Source organism: Melanerpes formicivorus, unplaced genomic scaffold (genome assembly GCF_026170545.1).
Source record: "Melanerpes formicivorus ecotype bairdi unplaced genomic scaffold, bMelFor1.0.p_v2 SCAF_2, whole genome shotgun sequence".
Taxonomy (NCBI): Eukaryota; Metazoa; Chordata; class Aves; order Piciformes; family Picidae; genus Melanerpes; species Melanerpes formicivorus.
In genome coordinates, this window is record NW_027142354.1 from 20,381,299 (window position 1) to 20,404,064 (window position 22,766).

The following is a 22,766-nucleotide window of genomic DNA, read 5'->3' on the forward strand; positions in this document are numbered from 1 at the left end:
AAGAACTGCCATTTAGGAAACCCAAACAGTAGTGCTTTGATGCTTCTGTGTTTACATGTGGACCTATGCTGATTTTGCGGAAGCAGTGCAAGCCTCTTTGTATTCTTTCAATGTAAGCGCTCTGCTTGATACTCTGCATTGCTTTTGGTTTAGCTGAAGTTGAGAGCAAGTGTGTTGGTTCTGGTGCTCAGTTTAGCTCAACTGCATCATTTTAAGTTCACATGAGTAATTAGTGCAAGTATCTTCTGGGAAACCTGATGTTTTTTCCACTGACCCATGCAACCCCAGTGACTTCACCGACCTTGCACAGGCATGTATGTCAATGGTCTGCTTCAAAGTCAAGGAATTAATGTAATTTTGGATATAAACTTTACAAAAAGTAAAAGCAATAGAGATAAATTTCACTTTGCTGTTTATATCATTGCTCTGTAGAAGAAACTTACTGAAGAAGCCCCAAGTACATTGCCATGAGACTGGCTTCTGTATGTGAGTCACTCAAGTGTGTAGGTAGGTGGTGCAGATCTGACTTAGGAGCAACTCTGCTTCTTTGTCAGAGAAGCAGCTGGGGGCCAGACTGGAGGGTTTTGGAGGTGGTAGAACACTGTAATCCAGCCCTCACCCCAGCCCTTTATGAGACTCTGGCATTTGAACATGAGCTGCTGGCTCACCTGGCATTTCAGATGGGAGTTCAGGGGATGGACAGTCAACTTTTACTCATGTTTTACCTTCCCCTGAAATATCCCCAAGCTTCACATGGCTTATAATGGAGCTTTGCTGCTGGAATATATGATTTGTTTTTCTATATACCAAGACTTTCTTTCAGTTCATCTTCAGTTTCCCTGTCCAAACAATTTCATGAGGTTTCTATTTGACTCTCTCACTGACAGTGCTTCTTGATTCATTTAGCTGGAGAGGCTAAAATTAACTTCATTGCAAGATCTGGAAAAAATCCCTTTAGGGCATGAAATCCAATAAGATAAACCAAGAACTGTTGGTTTATGAACATTTGAAGGCACTAGGGAAATAATATTACCATTTCAATGAATTGTATTATTGCAACTGAATAAACATTTCCAAAGCAAGTTTTACAGTCCTTACTTTGAATGTTACAGTGACTTTTAAGGCAATAAAAAGACTTTAATCTTTTCCTGAACTGAAGTGCAATTCCAGTCAGTGTAAAGCTTTTAAAAATAGAAGTTACAGGTTGGGAACTTATGCCTGGAAGGTAAGGTCTTATGACTCCTGGTCCCTTAGTACCCTGGGGACCACAGCAATAATCCCTTCATTTAACCTGGTCAGACTTCACCTTGGAATTACTCTTCTCGTTCCCTCTGTTGTTTCAGTTCAGTTTCAGGATGTTTATTTAAAAACAAAGTGCTTTGACTTCTAAAGTCTTAGATGACCTAAGGCCCTGGCAGAGATCTGTTCCCATGTGTGGAAAGGCGGAAAGTTTGGGTGACTTCTTCATTCCACCTTCCAGAGCAGCTGGAAGTCCTGCAGTCAGACTACTCTCTTTTGCCTCTCATAGCAAAGATGATCATTCTGTCTTTGGATAAATGGGATCCCGTTCCCCTGGCTCATCAGGCGAATTGAGTGTGAGCCAGACTTTATTGGCAGCAGTGAACTGTCTCTGGGCTGGAAGGGGAGAAATTTTAAAATGCTTCACAAAACTTGACTCTCTACTTTTCCAGAATTTTACAGCCTGTGCGGTACCTACAAAACTGCTAACTAAATGCCCCTCCTCCCCTGTCTCTTCCAGCTCCTTATGTGACCTATCTCAATAAAGATCCAGCAGCCCCCTGCTCCTTGACAGAGGCCCTGGAGCACTTCCAAGTGGAGAGTCTTGATGAAATCATCCCTAATGACCTCAGAGAAAAAGAAATGCGTCCACTGAAAGCCCCTCACAACATCACTGTTGTGGCTGTTGAAGGCTGTCACTCCTTTGTCATTGTGGACTGGGCCAAACCTGCTCGAGGAGACATGGTAACAGGTACACACCTGAGAGCTGCTGTTCTGATTGGGTAGTGGGGAAAGGGAAGGTTTTCTTAAATAGCCATTTTTATCTTAAACTGAGCCAACATCCTGTGAAGTTCTCACTGCAGTTTTCTGAAGGAGGTGAGCTACTTTCTGAGGAGTGAGAAGCTTTCTCTGTTATCTCTCAGTGCCAGACTAGCCTGCCCATATTGGTCCAGCAATCTTATGATTTTGGCACTGAATATGCCAGTGGTTCAGAAGGCATGGCTTCTTGCCTGGATGGTAGCTATGATAGCACTTTGCTTGACTGAGCACTTCTACCCCCAGGTAGTGTCCTCAACTCCACTACAGGCACCTCCCAAGCCTACCTTTGGTGCATTTAACATTTGGCTTTAGTCCACTCTGAGCAAAGGTAACTGCATGACTGGAGCCAGTCTGAGTCCTGCTTGGCTGTCAACGTGGGTACTGGAGCAATCTGTATGCCTGTAGGGGGGCTTCTGGTTTGGCAAGTCTGTACTCTGCACTTTTTGTAGGAAGGCTTTCAGAGTTGATTAGCTCAGGTGGAATGTCTGGCCCAGGCTATGCTTACCTTCTTTAACTGAAATTTTGCTCAAATATCAGTCTGACAAGTGAGGTTCAGAAATGGAGAATATGTTAAACAAACATGTTAACATCCTTTAATGTCTTTAGACCTTTTGAGAGCCAGAGAGAAACCTAACTCACTTCAAGAATGAATCTCAAAAATTATTGACAAAACAAGTAAATAACCAAAATATTTCAGGAATTAATCAACCCCTGTTTGTCAGTGGACCCCAAAGATCTGAAGTAAGTGTGGGTTGCAGCCATTGCAGAGGGGTGTGAGCTGAAGCAGCGGTAGTGGTTGCAAAGGTAGACTGTGACAACTTGCACAGGCTATGTGGTGCCTGTCCCACAGCATTTCACCCTTCAAGGCTGTTAATACAGTATCTTAACTGAGTGCAGTTTACATTATATTTTCCTTTTTTCCCCAAATAAACCCTGGTATTTCTATCTATATCAGTTTCTGCACAGTCAGTGTATCATTTAAAACAGTGAATGGGTTGACTCTGTCTTCTTGCCTTTGCTGTGTTTTGAATAACAATTCGTATCTGGCTACCATCCTCTGATGTCATGTTCCACCATTATTAATGACAGGAAATTCTTGTAGCCTGGTGTTTTGCAGGAGAGTTAGATGTTCAATCACTTTCACATTCAGAAATACTTCCATTCCTTTTAACCCACAAGATGTACCACAGCCTTCAGGGATATAATTTATTTGAAACTTATTTAGAATCCTCACAGCTCTTTGTCTTTTCTTTGTACAGGCTATTTGGTTTACAGTGCATCCTATGATGACTTCTTAAAGAATAAGTGGTCAACCAGAACTGCAGGGACTACTCATCTGCCAGTTGAGAACCTGAAGCCAAACACAAGGTAAGGATTTTATCCATGCTTTTTCAGTACTGCAAGGCACATAAAACAAATGTTGAGAATTGTCAATTGGTTTTCTCAGCCTTTGTATAAATGTTTACTTCTTTTCTAGATTTTTACTCATCCTGTCTGACAGTAAATTGTGTTATAAACTGAACAGCTACTCACATGATATCTTCACTGTATTAATCATGGAGCAGATGACTGTGTGTACATGCCTATATGATTATGCATACAAAACCACGTTTGGGTAACAGAGAAACTCTTATTTTTAAAATGTGGTTTTTAGTCTTATGCATGATTGAATCAAATATTGAGAGGAAGAGTATACTAAGATATTAAGAGCAACAAAGCTGGTGAGGGGTTTGGAGCACAAGCCCTATGAGGAGAGGCTGAGGGAGATAGGGTTGCTTAGCCTGGAGAAGAGGAGGCTCAGGGGAGACCTTATTGCCCTCTACAACTACCTGAATGGAGGTTGTAGACAGGTGGGAGCTGGTCTCTTCTCCCAGGCAAACAGCAGAACAAGAGGACACAGTCTCAAGCTGTGGCAGGGGAGGTTTAGACTGGATGTTAGGAAGAAATTCTTCATAGAGAGAGTGTTTGCCCATTGGAGTGGGCTGCCCAGGGAGGTGGTGGAGTCGCCATCACTGGAGATGTTTAGTAGGAGACTTGATGGGGTGCTTGGTGCCATGGTTTAGTTGATGGTGTTGGATGATGGGTTGAATGTGATGATCTTGAAGGTATCTTCCAACCTGGTCTGGTCTATTCTACTCTACTCTACTCTGCTCTACTCTACTCTGCTCTACTCTACTCTACTCTATTCTATATATCCTTGCCATGATATGATGTGGCCATTCCCACATACTTGCGTGGCCAAGATTTTATACCTAAGGGGTGGAGGGCAGAAGTGCCACTTTCTGGTATTTTTTCACTGTCTGTTCACACAAATCATACTGGAAGAGAAGGCTTTGTCATACATAATGTTGCTGTGGCAGTTGTTCAAAAGTTGGTTTTGCAGGAGCTTTAGGGTCTTGCAAAAATTCTCACTGAAATAGTAGAACAAGAACACGTGCCTTGTGTGGTATTTGAATAATTTATGGCAATTGGGTGGGAAAAATCAGAGCAGTGCAGCATTTGGGTCTTTAATATGAGCCAGCGTATTTTTTCTGGCCACATTACAGTGCTTTGCCACACGGCACTGACTTTAGTGTAGACTCACAAAGTCCTTGTGCCTGCAGCTGATCCTGCTGATCCTGCAACATCCAAGCAGAAAGAAATCACAGTATGTGCTAAGACATGGGTGTTGCTCCCCTGTCTTGTCCCCAGAGATTTGACTCCAACCAAAGAGCTCTGACAACATGGCAGCTCTTTGGGAGAGCCAACACCACAGCAACTTCAGCAGCAGTTCCTTAGGCAGTTGCACCAGGAGTACATCCATCAGATGCAGTGTTAAAGAGCCATGGAATTAAAAAGGTGTATGGAAAGGCAGAAGAAGCACACACAGGACACCCAAAGAGATAAAAAAGCAGAAATAAGATGTCACAGGAAAAAAATTTTGCCAGTTCTGTCTGCAGTGCTGTCAGTCACACACTTCATGAGGCTTTTCGTAACATAATCAAGAGTTTTAAAAAAGACAAACAATTCTGAAGGTTAATAATTTAGACCCCAAGGCAAGTCCTTTAATGCAACTTCATGATGCATTAAAACAATATTGCTTGCACAGTAGAGAGCTATAATTGTACACTCTGCATCTGCTGGTATCCTTCTTACAAAACGTCATTGTTACAGCTGTATAGAGGGAGGTGTGTGGCAGTTTTTCTGCGGGTTTTATCTGTTATAACAAGAAGGCAGAGGTCTGAGATCTCCTGAACTCTCAGATAGTGAGGAAAATGGTTGCAGACCCTTCTGCCTTTGTACGTCCATGTCCTTGTGACTTGTGGATGCTCTTTCCCTAAATCTCTCTCTTCCTGTTGCTAGTTGCAGTTCCTGCTTTAGCATCCCAGACTCCAGTACATCCCCTGCCCTTTCCCTTTTCACCAGTTTTTGCTCCTCCACTCCTCACACTGCACCCCCACAGGCCAGGAGGCATTGCCTGAATATTCGTCCTGCTCTCCCCTAGCCAGGATCTCTCTCTCTTGCTCCTCTGTTGCTTCCACCTTCCAGCTGCAGCTCCTCACCTCTTCACTGTCTTTCAGTCAAGTCTGCTTTTCCTGCTGCTTCAAGGATAGTGTTCAAATACAGTGGTAGCTCTTTGCTTCTCGTGCCTGTCACCTCAAGGACTCTGTTGCAGTGAAGGCACCCAGGAATGCTGTGGCTGGTGTTCTGGCCATACTCAGTGCAAAGGAACTGGTGGGAACTGAGCTGCCAACCTGTGATACTGAGATCTGCTGAGATGTACATTAACTCCAGGCTTTGGTAGATCACAATTTGTCTTTATTTGAATGGAAGAGTAAAGTTTTAAGTTCATACATCGCCATGAACGTAGGTAACTTTTATGTTAAATATTAAAATTCTGTTTCAAAATAGGGAGGCTCAAGACAGCACTTATTTGTTTCAAGCTTATTTCCTCACCATCTTACTGAAGAATGGTATAATTCATTGGCATCTGTTGTACACTCTGTGGAAGCACTAATGGCTTCATGTGGGGTCTAGGGTGAAGAAGGAGGCTTCTTTACCACAGAGACGTGTGTATTGGCCAATCTCATTTAGATTCTCCAGACCCACAGACTGAATTGATTGCATATTTTTGGTCCTAAAAATAACTGCCTAGCCACTGAGAAAAGACTCCATGCCTAACTAAGAAAATACAGTGTGAAATGAGTCTAAAAATTTTGTGTTTGCATTCTTAGTGCATTTTGTGAGAAATCTCCGATTAAGTTGGATTTACTGTATGCAGATACTGTTGACTGCTGAGCATCCAGTGAGGGGCTGTTGCTGGTGCAGTCTTGCAGCATGTGCAAGCATATCAAAAACAGGTTGGCATCTTGGCAGAAGTCAGCCCCAGAGAAGGTTTGAAGCTCTCAACATACTCTGGAAAACATCTGCATGGTGTTTAGGTTTTACAAACGAAACGGAAGTCTATGTCATAAATGTTCTTCCAAGGCCTGGCCTAACCTCCATTTTAGAAGTGAAAGTTTTTCTGTTGGCAAAACTCTGGTCACCCTCAGTGGGCACAGGAGATGCTTCTTTGTGATGTGAATATAAAGGCTAAAATTATTTTAAAACTTAGTAAATCTTAAAAGCAGCAGTCTTGACAATACCCCTTCCCTAATCGTAATTCCTAGCCATTGCAGAAGACTAATGCAAAGAGCTGGACAGCATCCCCTCAACCACTAAATCCAGTTTCCTGCAGTCACAAACATAATAATCCTCATCACAAACATTTAAGTCTCCTTTTTGAGCATGGTTAGGCTTTTTCCTGCCTTTTTGCAGGAAAGCTGTGTCAGTGCCTGATGGGAGTGGCTAGATAGTTTCATGATATAAACTGCCATCCTTTACCACCATATCTCCACATCTCATCAACTCTTCTTACCTGCTCACTTGCTTTTTGTTCCCTCCTGGAACATTTGATCCTATAGTGCATGCTACCAATTCCAGTGTTGTACAGAGCATTTCACAGGAGGCTCTTGAACATTTATTCAAGGGCTCGCAACTGCAAATGGAGCCTGAATCTTCTGGAGGCCAAGTGCTCCAAAAATTTCTCTTTCCTTGCTGTATCTTTGTTAAAACAAAGCCCTCTAGACATCCACCCTAGCTTTCACCCAGTGTTGGCAGAGGTCCAGCGGCAGCCATCCCACTGGCCCTGTGGCTGGCACACTGTTGTGGTGCTATGGCTTCCACACTGCCATCTGCAGACAGTGGACAGTCACTGTGCATCCTATGGCTGGCTGGCATTCCATCATCTCAGCCTGTCCATGAGTGGGGCACTGGGCTGGGGTTCCATGCAGTCATGCCTTTGGAGAGGCTGAAAAAAGGATTTTACAGTTATTTCTTGTAAAACAGCTGCTCTCCTAATTATCATGGTGAGCGAATATCTCACTTTGTGGCTTTGAGTGCCAGCTATTTAATTCCAACCAAAGAGAAACACCTTGAATTAAGTCATAAAATCATTTTGCTCCAAGTGGCAGGTATGGTGATGGGATTAGTCTAAATTAATAAAAACGTTGCATAACCACTGCCCCATTGCAGTTCACTATGTCCTTTTGTGGTGGGTTTGAGAGAGAAGGCTCAGCCTTCTCCCCCCCCACAAAGAGGAAGAAAGAAACCACAGCCAGAGGAGCAAAGGGAAATGCTATATTTACAAGCAATTTTGGGGAATGCAGGATATATATACACAATTTACAGTATTTACAATATATACACAGAAATATACAGCAAGGTAAAAAAAGAAACAATAATACAGGAATGAAATTCCCTCTGGAGGAGGAGAGTTCCCCCCCGTACCTCCTTCTCTCCCCTTTTTCCCCAAAGAGGGTTAGAAAGAGAGAAAAAGAGCAATTATTAATAAAACAGAATATTAGTAGGCCTTAGTTGCTTATCTGTCCAAGGTCAGTCTGGCAGAGAGCCCAGAAGCAGACGAGCTGGAAAGGGAGAAGGAAAGGAGCGAACTGAAGAAAGTCCCAGCTGCACCTAAGCTTAAAACTGCATTTTTACCACTCCACCAATGAAATTAGTTCAGAATATCTGATTGTTTTCGTTAATATTCCAAAACATTCAGCCATAGTGTCCCAGCACTGTCTCTTTCTTAAAGGCACAGCCTCAAACGATCACACCTTTCATGACATGTTAGTAGAATTGGTATATAAGGTCTCAAAGGAGGTTTAGTCTTAGAAGGAAAATCTTCTTTCTTGTCTGTACTGAAAGTGAACAACAAACTGTATTGCATCTCTTACAGTTGTGATTCTTCTGTGCCCATGGGTAGCAATTCATTGCAATGCTGCCTAAGCAAAGTGTACTGAAAGCACAGTCGATTTCTATTTTGCAAATTTTGTTCATATATTTATACGACGAAGATCAGTCAAATTATGCTGGTCTGAGACTTCCTGGCAAATTCAGCCGCTGAAGAATTCAAACTAATGAAAACATCAGATGCCTGGAACTAGAAAGGCTTTGGCGATTTCTTTGTTTGTCATGCTTGGGAAAGAAAGAAATCCTGACTGCATTATTTTATTGACATTCTTAATACAGCAATCATAGCATCATCTATGTTTAAATCACAGGTCACTAAGTCATGAGACCTGGCTCTCTTTCTGGTATGACTAGAGGCTTCTTGTGTATATAAAAGCCTAGAAACTAATTTTCCAGTTTAGCAAAGGGAAATGTACTCATAACTTCATTTCTGTATTTGCCAAACAGACAAGCAGCTTGAACAATCACATGTCCCAGACAGGCATCTATGTATTTAACAGAACACCTGAGGGCACGGTTGCCCTGATTGCACAGATAATCAGTTCCTGCGTAATGTGTTAGTTAGAAGACTGCGTGTTTTTCCCCTCTTAAATGTGTACATGAGGTACTTGGACTGCTCCCTCCTATTTCATATGTGGATCATCTCACATGTATCTCTGGGGAACATTTTGAAACCATTATTAATACACACATATTAAGAGTACATTGAAAGGGTTGCTCAGAAGGTTCCACTGTGTTGTAAAGGTGGTATCTAATTATACCTCTGTGGAAGCAGTGGTAAGTCAAGCATCCATACAGATGTTTTCACTATGCTTTGAAGCATTACAGAAAAGACATGATCTGGAAAACATTTTTCTCATGCTCTTCTGAAATAGTTACACCAAGTCCTGGGCTAAGCCAATGCAGCTTGGTGCTGTGCTGCATCTGTTTTGGGAGCCAGCATGAGGAATTATGTCCCACATGTCCCTGTGGTCAACCTGATACTGCCAATCCCTGCCCCAATCTGGATCAAGAAGGTATGAATGGGTGAAAGGGGTGTGGATGGATGCAGCTGTCCCCTGAGAGCATTTGCACCTCAGGGGATTAAACCAATGCTCTTCCCAGGTGGTCAGAGGTAGAGTGGCACACAGAAGGCTTTTTGCCTCCCTTCTCATCTTTCTCCAGCCATGCTAAATGCTCAATTGCTGTGTCAAAGAAATCAAGGTCAACAGTTACAACCACAGGCAAATATTTCTCCTAGCAAGAGGATTGTGCTAGGCATAAGGAAAACACACAGCCTTGCTAAATTTCACTGTTTAATGTGGTTTCTTTTTGCTGCAGTGTGTGTGGCTTTAAAAAGAAAGTTATGAGTCACATAGTCATTAATTAATTAATTATAGGCAGAACTGGCTACAGAAAACAGAAGCTGAGAGGGTTTCTGTGATTTTATGATTCTGGTGTGAGCTGTGGGACCCAGCTCACATGGGGCATGTCCCCCATGCAGGGGTGGGAACAGGTACTGCACAGGGTCTGACCATGCATGTACTCCAGATCTGGCACAGACATGAGGTAAAGATCATGCCACAGATGAAGCCCAGAGTTTTTCAATTCCTGTATCTTGCACACTAATGTTACCTAGAGGGACCTGCCTATAATTTTCATAGAACAGGAATATGTTCTGGCTGGCACCCTGGAGATAAGCAGCTTTCTTCATGGCGGAATTCATTGTTCCTGTGACTGCCACACTTTTGCTGAAGAACTGGATGTTACTTACACATCTTCTCAGCCTTTTCATCGCTATTGCTTTGATTTTGAGGCAAAACAGTTCACTTTGAAAAAAAGATGCTAATCTTTGCCAAAGGTCTGTTTCACAATCTTGTGAATAGTTTGTGCATGCTTAGCTGGTGCTTAGGCCAGAGAGGGTCCTTTCAGGAGCAACCTCTAGGTCCTGCTCTGTGATTAAGTCCTTGAGGAGCAGATACATCTGACGGTACAGGAAAGCGCACATGATGAACATTCAGTGGCAGACTGAAAACAACAAAGTTCCTGCAGCAGGATTGTGTTGAACTTTCCTGCTGTCTGGTAGGCTGAGCATCTTACATGTCATTAAACCACATTACGCTCTTGTGTTTCCGTGGCTAGTGTCACCTCTCATTGACAAAAGCAAAGAAAGGGGTTTAAAGTTTTTATTGTGGATGGTGTCCATACTTGGTGCATGAACTGCGCCAGGTGGCAAATAGATTCCAGGGACCTCCTTTGCTGTGAAACAATTCTGCCTCAGCCCAGCATTGGTGCTGCAGTTTGAGCTGGGTGCCCCCCTGCAATGTTTACTTCCTGTGTCCAGAAGTCCAGCCCACAGGGGTGGACACAGGAAATTATGTAGTATTTCCTACCACAATTCCTTGCACCACTATAAGATCCAGTGCAGGGTCTAGCACTTCCTCTTTTCTTCCTCCTCCATCAGCCGGTAACTGAGGGAGATGCCTCCTGGCTTTGAGCCTGGCTAGGCCCAAGGCCACAGGGGGATGGGCAGTCTCAGAGCTGGCCAGCTGAGACTAGGCTAGCAGTGGGGGGGGAAGAAGGAGCCCTGGGGGGTTTGGGTGTACCCTCAGGTGGGGATGGGATCTCTCTGGGTCTGTTTTGGGATTTTTCTTTGTCACTGCGCTTTTGGTTCTCTGTAAATGTTCACTGCTTTCTATTTAAACTTTCCATCACTTTTGCAATCCGTTTGTCTGAGTGTTTATTGTTGCCAGGGTTGGGGGAGGGGGCTGCCTCAACCCAGCACAATTGGCCATGCAGGTGGAGCAACAATGGCAAGTTTTAGTGGAGGATGGGGAGAGCTTTTACAGCAAGAGCAGCCTGGAGCTTTTAATGGGGCAGGCTCACTTTTACCAGCAGAGAGGCATTCGGCCTGCCACTTGGATAGGACATTGTCCAACTATCCCCATATGTAAGCACTTGCCCTGTTATGTTATGTGCCCCATCCTCTTTAACATCTGCATTGATGATCTGGATGATGGGGTCGAGTCAGTCATCAGCAAGTTTGCAGATGACACCAAGTTAGGAGCAGATGTTAGTCAGTTAGAGGGTAGAAAGGCTCTGCAGAGGGACCTCGACCAACTGGACAGATGGGTGGAGTCCAACAGGATGGCATTCAACAGGTCCAAGTGCCGGGTGCTGCACTTTGGCCACAGCAACCCCATGCAGAGCTACAGGCTGGGGTCAGAGTGGCTGGAGAGCTCCCAAACAGAGAGGGACCTGGGTGTGCTGATCGACAGCCACCTAAAAATGAGTCAGCAGTGTGCCCAGGTGGCCAAGAGGGCCAATGGCATCCTGGCTTGCATTAGGAATAGTGTGGCCAGCAGGAGCAGGGAAGTCATTGTGTCCCTGTAGTCTGCATTGGTTAGGCTGCACCTTGAGTACTGTGTCCATTTCTGGGCCCCTCAGTTTAAGAAGGACATCGAGATGACTTGAACGTGTCCAGAGAAGGGCAACAAGGCTGGTGAGAGGCCTTGAGCACAAGCCCTATGAGGAGAGGCTGAGGGAGCTGGGATTGTTTAGCCTGGAGAAGAGGAGGCTCAGGGGTGACCCCATTGCCCTCTACAACTACCTGAAAGGCGGTTGTAGCCAGGAAGGGGTTGGTCTCTTCTCCCAGCACCAGAACAAGAGGACACAGTCTCAAGCTGCACCAGGGGAAGTTTAGGCTCGAGGTGAGGAGAAAGTTCTTCACTGAGAGAGTAATTCAACATTGGAATGGGCTGCCCAGGGAGGTGGTGGAGTCATCGTCCCTGGAGGCGTTCAAGAGGAGATTGGACGTGGCACTTGGTGCCATGGTCTAGTCAATAGGTCTGTGGTGACAGGTTGGACTCGATGATCCTTGAGGTCTCTTCCAACCTTAGCGATACTGTGATACTGTGAGTCTTGTAGAGAACTTTTGGAAATGTCTGCTCTTGGGTGAGTGGTTAAATCAAGATCTAAATGCTGTGTGGGTATTACAAAAATAAAATTGAGCAAACAGACAAGAAAAGAAAACCTAAACTCGGGCATTTAAAAAATGCGCTGGAAATTTTTCCAATAATCATCCATTTTAGTTGGTTTCTGGTGGGCTGGATACAAAGACAAAAGGGAAAGAAGAAAATATTAATCTGAGGAAAAAAATAGAATAAACCTTTATTAGAATAAACCAAACCAGGTTGGAAGAGACCTTCAAGATCATCGTGTCCAACCCATCAACCAATCCAACCCACCCAAACAGCTAACCCATGGCACCAAGCACCAAGCAATGTCAGGATAGGTATCAAGTAAAAATCATTGTATTTGGAAATTAATTTAAAATATGCTTACACATACTCTCCTCTAAGTGTGAGGAGTTCTAGTGGTAAGATCATGTGCTTTGAATTAAGAATGTGATTCATGATTAAAGTACTTTGGGGGAATCAATAAGGCAACATGTGATGCTTTCTCATATTACTTAAGTATTGTGATCTTAATGCTGCTAGAGTTTTTACAGAAAGGTCAAAAGCTTAGCTTCTGATCTCATAGAAATCTGATACAGCTTTAGTTTGCAGTTTACACCACTGCTTTTGTAGAAGTTAATCTGGTTTAAAACTGTTTCTGAGATCAGAAGTTTGTTTCCTTGCAACTTTTAGTCTATTGCTACTGGTTGTTTCAGGTAAAGTGGATGTAGTTGTGTGTGGTTTTTGAAAGGGGTATGATATACATAAATTATACCAAAATATGCAGAAGAGCAATTGAAAAAAGAAATGAGAAATTTGTCTGTAACAGCCAGCTCATGTCCTGGTTCAATGTCAAACTCCATTTAATGCCAAAGACCCCTGAACTCAGTGGAATTCTAATGGTTTAAGTCTGTCTGTTTTAATATTATTCAGAACTTAGCCATTCCAGTGGAATCTCTTATTTTTCCCTCTCTTTTTGTTTCAGGTATTATTTTAAAGTCCAAGCGAAAAATCCCTTTGGTTATGGACCTGTTAGCTCATCAGTCTCATTTATCACAGAATCTGGTACGTTTTGCTTTTTATTTTCATCTCAAACCTGAATTCCTAATACGAGATGTGGCAGGACAATGACAAACCAGGGCAGTAATAATGGTGATTATCCTGAACTTGCTAATTGGAGATTTTTTTTTTTTAGCTGAATTATTTGTTTTCAGTAAAGCTGGGAAAACAATATCCGTTTCTAATGCCACTATGAAAATATAAGTGACATTGAAGTGAACTTCATGGGAGCAGGAAGTTGAATTTAAAATACAAGAATACTAATGTTCAACCATACAGAATCCATAGGAAGTTTAATGTCTTTGATAGATTGACCAAACATTTGGAAATTAGCTTTCTAATTGTGAACAGCTGAACAGCTGGAAGTGGTTGCTTCTGGAAAACATATAGGAAAAAATTGTTCCATCAGACTGGCAAAGCTCTCTGTTCTTTTTTTGACAAGACATGCTGCTTTTTCACAGGGCTAATAGTGCATTCGAGAGCAACACCCCCTTCTAGAGAGAGTCAGTTAAATTAGCTATATTTGCCCATTTTTTTTCTTCTTCCACTGAGCCAGAGTCAGATGACTCCACTGAATAATAAAGGACAACTTTTTCATTCTTGAGTGAAAGGTCTGGTGATTTGATGATAGAGGATTTGCTCTTTGACTTCACCCTGTAGCACTCAAGTGGCAGAGTCACCATCCCTGGAGGTATTTAAAAGATCTATAGATTTGGCATTTAGTGACAGAGTTGATACATGTGTTTATGAATAGCACTAAAACCTGTGATAATCATGATGGATGTTTGAGACTGAGATTTGCATATAAGTGGTAAGTTGCATTTCCCTTTGAAAGGTAGGCCTATAGATGTAGCTTACTGTCAAGGGTTAGGGCTGGCCCAGCCATGGATTGATTGACACAAACTCTCTGTTAACCCCTCTTCCATCCCAGAAGGGGAAGAGAAAAGGAATAAGGGAGAGATGTTAGAATAGGAAAAGAAAACTAAAGCAGCTTTAATAATAACAATAAAATGAAAAATAAATACAAATATATACAAAACCAATATAGAACCCAACCACCTTGATGGCAGTTATGTCACCACCACCACTGATGCTGTGGCAGGCACTGGGGAAGTCCCAGGCTGGACTCAGGAGCAGATGAGAACTGGATTCAGGACCACATGGGTTGGGATTGAAGGCAGAATCACAGAATGTTAGAGGTTGGAAGGGGCCTCCAGAGATCATTGAGTCGAATCCCTCTGTCAAAATCAGGATCTCCTAGGGTAGTCCACTCAGGAGTGTGTCCAGGTGGGATTTGAAAGTCTTCAGAGAAGGAGACTCCACAACCCGTTTCAGTGTTCTGTCACCCTTACTGCAAAGAAGTTTCTCCTCCTGTTGAGGTGAAACCTTCTATGGTCAAGTTTGTATCCATTGCTCCTTTTCTTATTACTGCACACCGCGAACAGAATGGACAGAGTTCTCCTCAGATGGCGGTCATTGAAGAAGAGACCTTAACCCTCATAATCCCTCAGCTTTGTACTAAATGTGACATATATGTAATGGAATATCTTGCTGGTCAGTGTAGGGTCACCTGTTCTGTCTACTCCTCCCTGCAGATTCAGCCATTTTTACTTGCATTCTCAATGTGATGCACAAGATTTAGCGATGACCTTAGTCTGCATACCAATCCTTGCTGTTAACTAGGAAAGCCAAGCATTATCACTTCTAGAAGCAGGCACTGTCTGCAAAATATGTCATTAACTTCAGAAAATGCTGTTACTTAGAAGAGGCTGAACTGAGAAGTAATATAACTGAACAGAATTAGTTCTGTTGTGACTCAAACCAGGACACTTTCACTGTATATTCAGAAGTATGGTGAAACTGTTCTGCTTCGAGGACCTTCTGAGAAATAAAAATGCTTCAAAGATGGCTTTGAACTTTGGTTCTAATCTCAGTAGCTTTTTTTACAATCCTGTCATAAATTTCATCAGCTGAGAAAAACAGTGGAATAACACATGCTTATTAACTCTGGAAATTGGTAAGACATGTAAATCCCACAATCATAGTGTAGCTAAAAGCAGTTATTCTGCAACTGACATTCTCTTGGGTGACATGGTGTGTTTCATATTATAAAACAAGGTTTGGAACTAAATACTGATTTATATATATATTTTTTTTTCATTCTTCTAGACAATCCTCTCCTTGTTGTCAGACCACCTGGTAAGTCTTATTCTGCTGTTTCTTACATGAAGTGCATAAAACCTGTGCAATATAGGTGTTAGAAGCATGTTAAAATACAGTTTAGCTTACAATTTTAAGCAGGAACTGATACTAAGTGCAGGCAACCAATGGGATCCATGCCCAGGAACAAAGTATACCCACAAAGAGGAAAGCAGGAAAGAATGCTAGGAGACCTGCCTGGATGAACAAGGAGCTCCTGGACACACTGGCAGACAAAAAGAAATTCTACAAGGAGTGGAAGAAAGGACAGCTGGAATGGAGGGCATATAAGGAAGCTGCCTGAGCAGCAAGAGACCTGGTTAGAAAAGCTAAAGCTCAGTTAGAATTAAATCTATCCAGGGAGATCAAGGGGAGCAGTAAACATTTCTATAGGTATATTAATGGTAAAAAGAAGACTAAGGAAGTTGTGGGGCCCCTCAGAAAGGAAATAGGTGATCTGGTGATGAGTGGAGAAGGCTGAGATTGTCAGTGACTTCTTCACCTTAGTCTTCACTGGCAAAGGCTCCAGCCGCACTCCCAGAATCATGGAAGATAATGGCAGGGACTGGAAGAAGAAACTGCCCATTATGAGTGAAGATCAGGTTCATGACCATCTCAAGAACCTGAAAGTGTTCAAGTCCATGGCAAAAGTCATGGCAGTGTGGGGAAGTCCCCACTGACTGGAAGAGGGGAAACATAAATCCCATTTTCAAGAAGTGAAAGAGAGAACTACAGACCAGTCAGTCTCAGCTCTGTGCCTGGTAAGATCATGGAGCAGATCCTCCTGGAAGCACTGCTGAGGCAGAAGCACAGCTTCACCGAGGGCAAATCCTGCCTGACGTTTGTGGCCTGGTGGCCTTCTATGACAAGGACGCAACATTAATAGATGAAGGCTGAGCAATTGACGTCATTTACCTGGACCTGAGCAAAGCCTTCGACACTGTCCCGCACCACATCCTGGTCTACAAGCTGGGTTTGAGGGATGGACCATTCAGTGGATACAGAACTGGCTTGATGGCTGCACCCAAAGGGTGGCCGTCAATGAGTCCATGTGCAAGTGGAGGCCAGTGACAAATGGAGTCCCTCAGGGATCAGTACTGGGACCAGTCTTGCTTAATATCTTTGTTGGTGACATGGACAGTGGCATTGAATGCACCCTGAGCAGGTTTGCTGATGACACCAAGCTGTGTGGTGCAGCAGACACTGGAGGGAAGGGAGGCCATCCAAAGGGACCTTGACAGGCTGGAGAGGTGGGCACAAGCCAACCTCATGAGGTTCAACAAGACCAAGTTCAAGGTCCTGCATCTGGGTTGGAACAACCCTCATCTAGTGAGGAGTCCCTGCCCATGGCCGGAGGGTTGGAACTAGATGATCCTTGAGGTCCCTTCCAACCCTAACAATCCTATGATTCTATGATTCCGTCTTAGGACCTCTTATTCTAGTCTTTGAAAAGAAATCTTGTGAAGATATGTCCTCTATCTATACTTTACAAGCTTGCATTTATTTCCAAATTTGCACTAAGCCATTTCAGCTGCTAACCAGAAGAGCTGATTTCCTGGCGCTATCGGAAGAGATGCAAAAAAAAAAACCGCAAAAGACCTCATGGTTATTATTCTCTGTCAGCTTTCCTAAGCACTTCAAATGGCTAGTTCTGGATTCTGGTGTTTGGTTTTTTTACTGCATTGTTCATGAAAACAATGTCCAGTGTCTCCATCCCTTCTGTGTTTCATTACGCTTGTTAGTCTGGTTTTTCCGGTGTCCTCTCAGATGTCTTTGATGATGAACAGATATAGCAGAGCACCCTATGTCTCTGGTAGTCAGTGTGAGAGGCCTCTGAGAGCAGTGGCCTTCCTGTGTCCTCAGTTGCCTTCAGGTTTTTTGCTGTCAGTTATTTTTGTGGGTCTTGCTGTAGAAGGGAGGTGTTGGAAGGTGATGGCTTTTGCACTTGTAGTTTCTGCTTCAGCTAGACAAATGGAAAATACTTCTGTGTGGCTACAGTGGGTAGAGATAAGAGGACCAAAAAGATGAGGCAGAGCTCTGGGAACCTGTGGAAATGGTGATCTTCTGAGCACCCAGTGCAGCTCTTACAGGGTATACTAATTTTATCGTTCAGGATTTTGGGAAGTGGGCAAAAGTAATGGATAAAAGCATTCATAGCACTAAAACAACATTCAAGAAATATATTGTTTATTGTTTTACTCCAAAGAGAAACCTATGGCCAAAATCCTGCAATCCTTTCACTGTGTGACTTGTTATATAAATCCAATCCAGTTGTGTTTGTGTCCATACCAGCAGAGTTTTGAGGACTCCTCACATGCAAAGTTTGCAGGATTTGGTCTATGTGCCTAGTGAGAGGAAGGAAGAGTAACTAACAGAACAAACTGTTTATCTCATTTGTAAACCACCTCAAAAAGGCACAGTAAAATCAGGGCTTAGTGCTATAGCTCGAAATAAAATACTAGTTAACACATTGGCAGCTTTTTCTGTAATTCTATATGCATTACTACAACTGCAATTCCGAAAGAAATGGTATTGTCTTGGTTAGTATAAAGCAAACATTTGGTAATCCAGTAGGAATATGTAGTCTTTTGATATACAATTAAGCAGTGCTCTGAACAGAGTTCCACAGGAAAGGTCTCATCTGTTACTGGAAACTCATCTGTTTTGCTATAATGTGGGAAACCAAAACAGAAAAGTACATTTCTGATTTGATATGTTTAAACAAATAGTAAAAATAGACTTCTTGTCAGAGGCTGTTACTCACTGCAGAATTCTTAACATTTGTTCTTTAGCAGGCAGGTTAAGTGTATTTACTGAATTAAGTGTATATACTGTATTTAGACAGAGTCACTGTCAGACCTAAGATCAAATTCTCTTGAGAAAAGAAACTATCTGTAGATAGAGATGTTTTACTCAAAACAGTGAGGCTGTTTACTTAGAACTGTGATTCAGTAAAATTACCATTAACAGTTGTCTATTGCCTCAAAGGGATTTAATCAAGTCCCTTGTATTTTAATTTTTAAAATCATTGTTCTTGAAGTACTATTTCTGTATGTGGAAAAGTCGTACATTACACTGCTGCAGCACCTCTTGTAAAACATACTTTCAGATGTTAACCTTGGCAAAACTCAGACTGAAATGCAAATGTTAGTCCTTAATGTTGGTTTATTTTTTCTTTCTTTCTTTCTCCAAGGTGGTGAGCCTATCTGGATCCCTTTCACTTTTAAATATGACTCCTCTTACTCAGACTGCAGTGGCAAGCAGTATGTGAAACGAACTTGGTACCGCAAGTTTGTAGGAGTGGTTCTTTGCAACTCTTTAAGGTACAAGATTTACCTGAGTGATGACCTGAAAGGTAGGCGTCAGGATTAATTTCTTGATGTATCATTACTTGTCATTTCCATCTCCTCACTTTCTTAATCTGGGAGTCCTTTTCTGTAGAATCAGGGAATGGCAGGGATTGGAAAGGACCTCTGGAGATTGTCTAGTCCAACTTCCTTGCCAAAACAGGATCACCTAGGGCAGGCCACGCAATAACGCATTCAGGTTGTTTTAGTAAGGTCTGATTGTGATAGCTGACCTGCCCTGCTTTTGAGTTATGCTCATGTCCTAGGTGTTAGGGTTCAAACCTCTTCACACAGAAGTTTCCCTTGAAAAGCCCATGTGTGTTTGTACCTGAGAAAGCAATGTGTTTTGTATTGTGAAAGTGAAGTGCCACTCCCTACACATCTCCCAGGAAGACTCACACTTGCTTCATGGGTAAGTGAGTCCCAGCTGCACACTGTGAGAGAGCAATAAACCCTAGAGATCCTCAAGGCAAATCAAAGTGGGAAATAGTGAAGAAAAGGCTGGTGTTACAGTGACCAGGTGAGCAGTATTCCTGAGTTAACACTAGCTCTTACAGAGATGTAATTGCTGAGAGATGATGAAGAAAATTTTCCTTACTATTGATCTGGGGTATTCAGTGATTTTTGAGATTATGCTAATGTGTTATTCTAATTGCAATGTATTTGTGTAGTATGAAGACTGTGTTTAAATAATCAATAAGAAACAAAGTGGCCCACCCCATCTGTCAGAGAAGCAGAGCTCCCCAGTTTTTAGTTTTCATTTGAGACTGTAATTAGACTAATGGTATTGACATATAAAGCATTTTTTTTTACTTTCTCATGATGTATTGAAATTCTGTCTACCTGTCACCTGTGGGGCAGTGTCTATGGACTTCCAAATGGGGGCTATTCCTTACTGAGCAATAACCCATTTCTCTTTTCCATAATTTCTCCTTCCATACTGTGAAGGTAATATTCTCCCTCTTTCCAGCCTCTGTTTGTTCATTGCTATTTGTCACTGCAATACTCTTATCTCCTGCTTTCTCCCACATCTATTTTCCTGTTGATAAAGAGCATCCCAAATGACAGTAATGCTGAGTCAAATAATCTGTATCATCCTTCAGACACCTTCTACAGCATTGGGGATAGCTGGGGAAGGGGTGAGGACCACTGCCAGTTTGTGGATTCACACTTAGATGGAAGAACGGGACCTCAGTCGTACGTTGAAGCCCTGCCCACCATCCAAGGTATGGCAATGGGTGAGTGGGATGCTGGCTGGGTGCCTGTCGTCCCATCCATAGGATAAAGGGGTAGAGAGCACAACAAAAAGTCTTTGGCCATGGGTACTGGCAGCTCTCTGAGGAGTCCAGCTGATATAGTATGCAGGAGGTGATACTGTGCTTAAAAGGTTATCGAAGACCTAATTAAGCAGGTTATCAAAGTCCCAGAAGGACTTGTGGATGCTGAGAGAGACAGAAAGAGAATGGCCTGTAATGCAATTATTTACGTGAACAAAATGTAATACCAGAAAGAAGAGTTTTGTATAGGTCTATGAAACCCTTTTCCTAACTATAAGACCGGCCTCATTGTGTATCACAAAGGACCAGCTACATCTTTGCAAATATGGCTTCTGCAAATGGTTTCTGACCAGTCCATTCAATGCAGAACACATAGGAGTGTGTCTGGCGACTGAAGGCTGGACTGCAGATACCTCCCCCTGAGTGAAAATTCCTACATTGAAGAAGTTCCTCTGAGTAAACTGCTCAGTTTACATAGCTAAGAGGGTGATGGCTTGCTTCACAAAATGAACCCCGTCATGAAAGTCAGCCAGTCTTTTCAATAAGTCTATTATTTGAATTATTCAGTTAACTTCAGTGGTTTACATATTAAATTAGTTGTTGATATTATTTTCATGGTGGTGTTACCAGGAAGAAACTGAAATAGTCTCTGATACTTATATATCACTGGGAAGTACTGCATTTCTCAGTTAAAAAGAGGGATGATTAATCCAGATGTGTGTTGCTAGGTCTAGGAGATAGAGAACAAACAGAAATTGTATTATTGGCACAGGATACGAGTGTTTCAGATGTTCCAGCACACGAGCTATGTGGAGAAGAATGCTGCACCTTTCCTAATGCTTTAAGCAGTCACATTCTTTCTGCAGATGAAGAAAAAGGGGGAGAAAGGGCTTAACTCCATATTTACTGCATTAAATTATACCTTTTTGTTTTGTGCAAAGCTGATGTTTGCTGGAGGTCTCTGGAGCCCTATGAGATAATACAATCCAATGGTATTTTTTTTGCCCCAGAATCCTTTGTATATTTAAACTGACTTAGAAATTTCATAAACATAACTGAAATATAGCCACCTTTTGGAGTTAAAAGCAGCAGCTCTTTGGCAGACCACAGCATTACACAATAGTTCAAGAGATTTTGCAGAGTAAACCCAAACAAAACTAAAAGAAGTGTAAAGGACCAAGAAAGAGCTAGCAAATACCCTTTTGACAAAGCTCCCTACCAGACAGCTTCTAAGTTTTCATTTGAGTGTGGGATTGACTCTCACTTCATCTGTTACTTTTGTTAAGTTCCTGTGTCTTTGATTTTCTCCCAACAGGGTATTACCGGCAGTACCGCCAGGAGCCTGTGTCATTTGGACGCATTGGACACACAACGCCCTACTACTATGTGGGCTGGTATGAGTGTGGCGTCCCCATCCCAGGGAAATGGTAGCAGTGTGCTCTCCTGGTTTAGGCAGACCATGCTTTTGAAATAACTTCTACCAGTGGACTGTGAGCAACAGATTTAGAAAACACACACACAAAAAAAAATAAAAGGGAGAGAATTGAGGCAAGCCAGTGAAGATCAGCTGCTCAAGAAACCCTCATGAAGCCAAGTATGCTCCCCGCCTTTACCAGCCTAAATCTGTGGTGCTGCTTAATTTCTGCTTGGAAGCAGGAAAGGAATTAAGTTTGGCATCCTACCTTCCTCTTCTGGGTCTTTAGGGCACAGAGAGGTGGTTGCAATGTGTGCAGCCTGTCAAAAATAAACCTGCCTTAGCCTTGAAAATGTGGAACTTTCTTATATTTTACAGGAATGACCTAAGCATGCTGTGCTTGCTCAGTGGGATGCAAAACTCCTTTACTGCCAGCTGGGGCTCTCCTATACAATTGTGCCATGTAACTGGCCATGCACCAAAGGCATTATATTCTTCTGAAGACTTCTCTGTGGGTTTACCCACGGCTGGACTAATCACTAGGTCACAGTGTAAATTCACTTTGAGATGTATGTATATCTATATCTATATAAATACAGTACTGTACATCTGCAGAAGTACTGCTTAGAGATGCTGAGATTTTCTTGTTCACTAGGTAAATGTTTGGAATTTTTATGTAAAAGGTGCTGTTAATTCTTTGAGATACTGCTATGCACAGTATATTAACCAAGGAAAGAGCTGTATTCTTCCTGCAAGTACTGTTGGTTTCACATTTGAGTTACCGATTAAAGTCCTGTGTCCCTCTTCCTTGGCAGCGTTTGTACTGAATGTTCAGTGGGATTCTACCCCTCTTTCCATGTTTAGAGGGGCACTCTAGTCAAGCAAAACCACATATTCATCAGTTTGTCAGCATCAGTTAAACATTCCACCCTTTACTATTTTGAAGTTTCAGTGCAAGCTTTCTTCAACTCTTTCTCATCTTACATGCTGTTGTGCTTTGTCAGCGTCTTTCTCTTCACTGTGCAGCGGCATGGGATGAATAAAATTAGAAACTGCTTTTAACTTACTTGCCCTCCAAAACAAAGCCCAAGTCACCATCAAAAGGGTCAACTAGCAGGAAACCTATTTGACTTTGCTCCATCCTGGGGACAAATTGGGATACAATTCCTGGATTCCTCTTCCATCCAGAGCAGAAAGCAAAAGC

At 42.6% G+C, this 22,766-nt stretch overlaps 1 protein-coding gene across 1 annotated transcript in view; it reads left to right on the forward strand.

Moving 5' to 3' along the window:
- Positions 1-22,369, forward strand: part of FNDC1 (fibronectin type III domain containing 1) — a 76,138-nt gene extending 53,769 nt beyond the window's left edge. The window contains exons 14-20 of the mRNA XM_068152557.1: positions 1,760-1,990; positions 3,318-3,426; positions 13,252-13,331; positions 15,495-15,524; positions 18,718-18,879; positions 19,975-20,097; positions 21,464-22,369. Coding sequence (XP_068008658.1) covers positions 1,760-1,990; positions 3,318-3,426; positions 13,252-13,331; positions 15,495-15,524; positions 18,718-18,879; positions 19,975-20,097; positions 21,464-21,579 — 851 coding nt within the window. The 3' untranslated portion in view covers positions 21,580-22,369. The remainder of the gene's footprint in view (positions 1-1,759; positions 1,991-3,317; positions 3,427-13,251; positions 13,332-15,494; positions 15,525-18,717; positions 18,880-19,974; positions 20,098-21,463) is intronic.
- The last annotated feature ends 397 nt before the right edge of the window (positions 22,370-22,766 follow it).